Here is a 6,357-nt window from a genome sequence, read left to right on the forward strand (position 1 = left end):
AAAAAAAAAAAAAAAAATGAAATACATTTAGATAACAAGGAAACCTCATTGCTGTGTACCCACCAGATTGGTAAATATTAAAAAATCTGACAGCACCAAGGGTTGGTGAGAATGTGGAGCAACCGGAACTCTTGAGGCGGTTGGATAGGTGTGTAAATTGGTACAAGAGTTTTGGAAAACTTTTTAGCAATCTCTCTTAAACCTCAAGATAGGCTTCACTCATCACCTAGCACTTCCTCTCCTAGAAGCATGGCCCAGAGAAAACATGTACATGTGTCCCGGGATGTGCGTGCAAGAATCTTCAAGTGTCAGTCAAGAGAAAGGGTGAACACACTGGTAAATTCACACTGTGGAAAAATATATGGCCAAGAAAAGGAATGAGTTGTGGTTGCGGCATGGGGGAATCCTCTAAATATAGCATTGTGTGAAAGATGCTGACACAAAGCAGCACACACTGTGTGATCCCATTCATGTGACGTGCAAAAGCAGGTCAAATTACCCCCATCAGGGATGCGTACATAAGTAGCAAAACTATGAAGAAAAGCAAAGAAATGGTTATCACTGAGAATCAGGATATGGGTTCTCTCTAATAGGAGGGAGGGTTATGACCAGGATGAGGCAAACCTGCTTATTAAGACCATGTTTCAGAGCGGGAAACTGAGGCATGGAGAGGGAGTGACTTCCCAAGTCCACGCTGCAATGAGTGGTAGAGTCTGGACCAGGACTCAGGCTGTCGGGCTCCAGAGCGGTTGTTTTTTTTTTTTTTTTTTGAGATGCAGTTTCGTTCTTTCACCCAGGCTGGAGAGCAATGGCCCAATGTGGGCTCACTGCAACCTCTGCCTCCTGGGTTCAAGTGATTCTCCTGCTTCAGCCTTCCAAATAGCTGGGATTACAGGTGCCCGCCACCATGCCTGGATAATTTTTGTATTTTTAGTGCAGATGGGGTTTCACCACATTGGTGAGGCTGGTCAAACTCCTGACCTCAGATGATCCACTCACCTCAGCCTCCCAAAATGTAGGGATTATGGGTGTAAGCCACTGTGCCTAGCCCCATATATCATATATATTTATGTACACATACACGATATGTACAGAGACTGCTACAATGAGCACGTCCTATGTGCCACCACCTTAAGAAAGAGATCATCACCCACACTCTAATGTGAGCACCATTCCCCAGACACAGGCACCTCTCCCTGGACAGCTAACACTATCCTGCGCATTGTCTCCAGTGTTCCCTTATTTTTCCTATTCATTCATTCATTCATTCATTCATTGAGAGTCTCGCACTGTTGCCCAGGCTGGAGTGCAATGGTGCAGCCTCGACTCACTGCAACCTCTGCCTCCCAGGTTCAAGAGATTCTCCTGCCTCAGCCTCCCAAGCAGCTGGGATTACAGGCATGAACCACCATGCCCAGCTAATTTTTTTCATATCTTTAGCAGAGAAGTTGTTTTTCCATGTTGGCCAGGCTGGTCTTGAACTCCTGATCTCAGGTGATCTGCTCGCCTCAGCCTCCCAAAGTGCTGGAATTACAGGCATGAGCCACTGAGCCTGGCTTATTTTATTTTAATTTTGAGACAAACTCTCACTCTGTCACCAGGCTGCAGTGCAGTGGTGCAACCTCAGCCTCCCAGGTTCAAGTAATTCTCCTGCCTCAGCCTCCCGAGCACCTGGGACTACAGCCTCATGCCACCACCCCAGGCTAATTTTTGTATTTTTTAGTAGAGATGGAGTTCCACCATATTGGCCAGGCTGGTCTCAAACTCCTGATCCACCCACCTCGGCCTCCCAATGTGCTGGGATTATAGGCGTGAGCCACCAAATCTGACCTATTTATTTATTTTTGAGATGGGGTCTTGCTCTGTCACCCAGGCTGGAGTATAGTGGCATGATTATGGCTCACTGCAGCCTCAAACTCCCAGGCTCAAGCAAACCTCCTGCCTCAGCCTCCCAAAGTGCTGGATTACAGGCATGAGCCACCATGCTTGGCTCTGTTTTTCCTCAAAGTTCCGCTATATAAGAGCATATCCCCAAATAATATAGTGCTGGGGTTTTTGTTTTTTTGTTTTTTTTTTTCAGAGACAGGGTCTTGTTTTATTGCCCAGGCTGGTCTTGAACACCTGGTCTCAAGCAGTCCTCCTGCCTTGGCCTACAAAAGTGTTGGGATTACAGCTGTGAGTCACCCTGCTGGGCCTACTGGTTTTTAAAAATTTTTGAGATTAGTTTTAGTTTAGCAATTAGTTTTAAAACTAATTGTTAGGCCAGGTATAGTGCCTCATGTGTGTAGTTCCGGCACTTTGGGAGGCCAAGGATCGTTTGAGGCCTTGTGTTTGAGACCAGTCTGGGTAACATAGCGAGATCTTGTCTCTATAAAAAATAATTAGTATGGGCCGGGCATGGTGGCTCATGCCTGTAATCCCAGCACTTTGGGAGGCCGAGAAAGGTGGATCATGAGGTCAGGAGTTCAAGACCAGCCTGGCTAACGCGGTGAAGCCCCGTTTCTATTAAAAATACAAAAATTAGCTGGTAATGGTGGTGGGCGCCTGTAATCCCAGCTACTCGGGAGGCTGAGGCAGGAGAATCATTTGAACCCGGGAGGCAGAGGTTGCAGTGAGTCGAGATTGTGCCATTGCACTCCAGCCTGGGCAACAGAGTGAGACTTGGTCTCAAAAGGCATCATTCAGGTCCCGCTCTTCTGAGGCTTGCTGTCTGTGCACAGCACGAAGCATGTGGCTCTCTTCCATGCTGATGCCCACCGTGCCAGTTCATCTCCACTAGGTGAACACACCACAACTCTGCCAGTGTGCACTGGGTGCATGGAGGTGCCAGCGGTTAGGGATATTCAGCCCTCTCCCGCTGCATATTAGACAGTGCATGTCTAGGCGGGCAGGAGCTGAGTCACACAGCAGGATCTCTTCAAACTGGACTTGAATGTGCTGTACTGTTTTCCAAAGTGGCTGCACATGGCCAGGCGTGGTGGCTCACACCTGTAATCCCAGCACTCTGGGAGGTGGAGGTGGGTGGATCACGTGAGGTCAGGGGTTCAAGACCAGCCTGGACAAGATGGTGAAGCCCCATTTCTACTAAAAATACAAAAATTGGAGCCCAGTGTGGTGGTGCACACCTGTACTCACAGCTGCTTGGGGGGCTGAGGCAGGAGAATCGATTGAACCTGGGAGGTGGAGGTTGCAGTGAGCTGGGATGATGTCACTGCACTCCAGCCTAGGCCAGAGTGAGACTCTGTCTCAAAAAAAAAAGAACCCCAAAACAAAACAACACAAAACAAAAAAACTGAAAAACAAAGTGGCTGTACTTATTCGTGCTCCTACAAGTGAAGTCTGAGAGCTCCCACTGCTCCACATCCCCACCTTGGCATCCCCAGGCCTTTTAAACTTTGCCCGTTGCGTGGGCCTGTGGCCGTGGCTCACTGTGACCTAACTGGCCCCCACTTACTCTTGACATCCAGCTGGGCGGCGTACTTGGTGAAGCCCTTCAGGCAGACCTTCTCGCCGATGAGGGAGAGGAACTCCTCAAAGGCGGGGCCGGCCTCCTCGTTGTTGTACATCTCCTCCTCGGAGCTCTGGCCAGCCTTGCAATAGAGGATGCCCACCTTGTGCTTCCGGCAGAGCTGCAGAGACAAGAGTGGCTTTGTGGAGGCAGGCCAGGCAGAGACGGCAGAGGGAAGGGAGCAAGGGGTATTTCTGAGGCCTTCAGCCCTGGAAGTTGCTGGGATCACTGGGGAACCCAGAGCCACAGCCAGACAGGAAGGAAAACAATGTTGGGGCATGGCAGCATGTCCCAGTTGTCCCTCCCCCTCCCTTCTACTCCAGAGAAGCACAACGAGGTGTCTAGGCCACCTCTTCTCACTATGGCGGGTGGAGGATGGCTGGTGATGGCATGCTTGCATGAAAGAGACTGTTGCCTTGGCCAGCTTCCCACAGTAGGTGGACGGGGACGAGCTGAGATTCTGCAAAAGCAAAATCTGGAGGGTTCAAGGCTTATACTCAGTATCTTTTTAAGGGAATGGGCTCCCAATAACCATGTTTGCTTTAGGTATCCCAGATTCCCCTGGTCACGGGTGACTGGGCCATGGACAGACAGCTGACCTATGCATAGCCCAATCAATGGCTCTCCTGTGACCAGAGTCAGCTTGCTGGGGTCTGTGTGTGGCTGTAATTCTAACAGACTGGGAGCTGTAGGAGAGGTGAGAGAAGCAGAGGGAGCCAGCATAAGTTGTGGGGAGGAAAGGCACACATCACGGACACATATATGCATGTACACATGCGGACCTAGCAGCGATCTCACGCCCAGACAATCTCCCTCCTATAGAAGACCCAGTTACATTCCTGCTCTTAGCACCACTAGAATTTGATTTGAATCCCTGCTTTTGCTGAAACCAGCTTAAGTAGGTTACTGTTACTTGCAAAGAAAAAAGAAAATGGTACCAGGAGTGGGGTTGCCAGCTACTTTCCCAGCAGCCCTCCCACCTCCAGCCCCTGGCTTACCCCTTGCTCATCGAGCTTCAGCAGTTGCTCCGTCACCTTGGGGGTGTTGAGGGCCAGCCGCAGGCAGTGAATGTTGAGCTCGGGGATGACATACTCCAAGGCATCCTTCAAGGGCAGACCTCGCCCAGTCCCATGCTTGGTGGCTGTGGGTGTGGCATCTTCCAGGATGGAGCCCCGCAGGGTGATGAGCTACTCAGGGGATAGAAGGGAAAGTTAGGGGGCTCTCAGGACCTAGAAAGGGATTAGAGCATATGAGAGGTATCTTTTTTTGAAAGAGACACGTGTGTTGACTGGAAGTTTGTGCTCTAAGGTCAGAAAGCCCTAGGTCTGAGGCAGTACTTGAACCTGCTGCCTCCTGGCTGTGTGGTCTTGACCAAGTGACTTCGTATCTCTGAGCCTCATGTTGCTCTTCTGTGAAATGGGTACAGGATGGTATCATAACCTTGAAGGAGTGTTGGGTGGATTAAATGAGACAATAATGTAAACTGCCTTCATTTGTTCAACACATACTGACTGAGTGCTACCTATGAGGCACTGAGTCCTATTCTAGGGGCAATGAACAAAAAGCCTTGTCCTTGTGGCGCTGACATTTGAATGGGGGAGATGAATTATGTAAGGCAGTAGGAAGTATAATGAATAAAACAGGCCCTGCCAGGAAGTGGGCTCTCGTCATTATTACAGTAACATTGTATTATATACACAGTAGTGTAAATGTGCATATACAACACCCGCCTGCCTTGAATACTGGCACCGTCTTAGATCTTGAGCTGTGGCACTGGTTTTCAACCAGTTTCATTTAAAAAAACAAAACAACAACAACAAAAAAAAACGGCCACGCATGGTGGCTCATGCCTGTAATCCCAGCATTTTGGGAGGCCAAGGTGGGCAGATCACTTGAGGTCAAGATTCGAGACTACCCTGGTCAACATGGTGAAATCCTATCTCTACTAAAACCACAAAAATTAACTGGTGGGGTGATCCTGTAGCCTTTAATCCCAGCTACTCAGGAGGCTGAGGCAGAGGAATTGCTTGAACCCGGGAGGTGGAGGTTGCAGTGAGGCAAGATGGTACCACTGCACTCCAGCTTGGGCGGCAGAGCAAGACTCAGTCTCAAAAAATAAATAAATAAGAAAGAAAACAGCACCCGTGTCTCTAATTTGGTTGGTCTGGGATGGGGCCAGACATGCATGTCTGTACGCATGGCATATTTTTAAACCATCTCAGGTGCTTCTGATGTGTAGTCAGGGATGAAAACCTTTAGTCAAAGCCAATCACAGTCATCTCATTCCCATTCCCGATGTTGCTTTCCAAGTTTTTCCTATAGCCAACCATGTGACCAATTCCAGGCAGTAAGATGTTGGAGAATTGTGCTTAATGAGGACTTCTGGGGCAGATTTCCCACTAATAAAAGGAGAGCCCCCTTTGGGAGGCCAAGACAGGCAGACTGCTTGAGGCCAAAAGTTTGAGACCAGCCTGGCCAACATGGCAAAACCGCATTTCCATTAAAAACACAAAAATTAGCCGGGCTTGGTGGTGCATGTCTGTAATCCCGGCTACTCAGGAGGCTGCAACAGGAGAATCATTTGAACCTGGGAGGCGGAGGTTGCAGTGAGCCAAGATTGCGCCATTGCCCTCCAGCCTGGGTGACAGAGCAAGACTCCGTCTCAAAATGTTAGTCAGGTTTTCTACTGCTTTGCAGCCAAAGAAATGTCTAAGTGATATACCTTAATAACAAGTCACATTCAAGAAGGTGCAGTTCACTGCACTGTGCTTCAGGTAATGTAGTAATTGTCTAACTGTATGTAAAGGTCTGTTCAAGGGAGGTTTTTTTTTTTTTTTTTTTTTTTTTTT

The 6,357-nt window shown here is 48.8% G+C and overlaps 1 protein-coding gene across 3 annotated transcripts in view; it reads right to left on the reverse strand.

Moving 5' to 3' along the window:
- The window catches only part of SIPA1L3 (signal induced proliferation associated 1 like 3), a 293,992-nt gene that overhangs the window by 98,715 nt on the left and 188,920 nt on the right, over window positions 1-6,357 (reverse strand). For all 3 annotated transcript variants that reach the window (XM_017506624.2, XM_017506623.2, XM_037730739.1), the window contains 2 exons: window positions 4,507-4,695; window positions 3,455-3,629 (listed from right to left, as the gene is read on the reverse strand). In XM_017506624.2, the coding sequence (XP_017362113.1) occupies window positions 3,455-3,629; window positions 4,507-4,695 (364 nt within the window). The remainder of the gene's footprint in view (window positions 1-3,454; window positions 3,630-4,506; window positions 4,696-6,357) is intronic.

The sequence above is a fragment of the Cebus imitator genome, unplaced genomic scaffold, assembly GCF_001604975.1.
Source record: "Cebus imitator isolate Cc_AM_T3 unplaced genomic scaffold, Cebus_imitator-1.0 Scaffold356, whole genome shotgun sequence".
Taxonomy (NCBI): Eukaryota; Metazoa; Chordata; class Mammalia; order Primates; family Cebidae; genus Cebus; species Cebus imitator.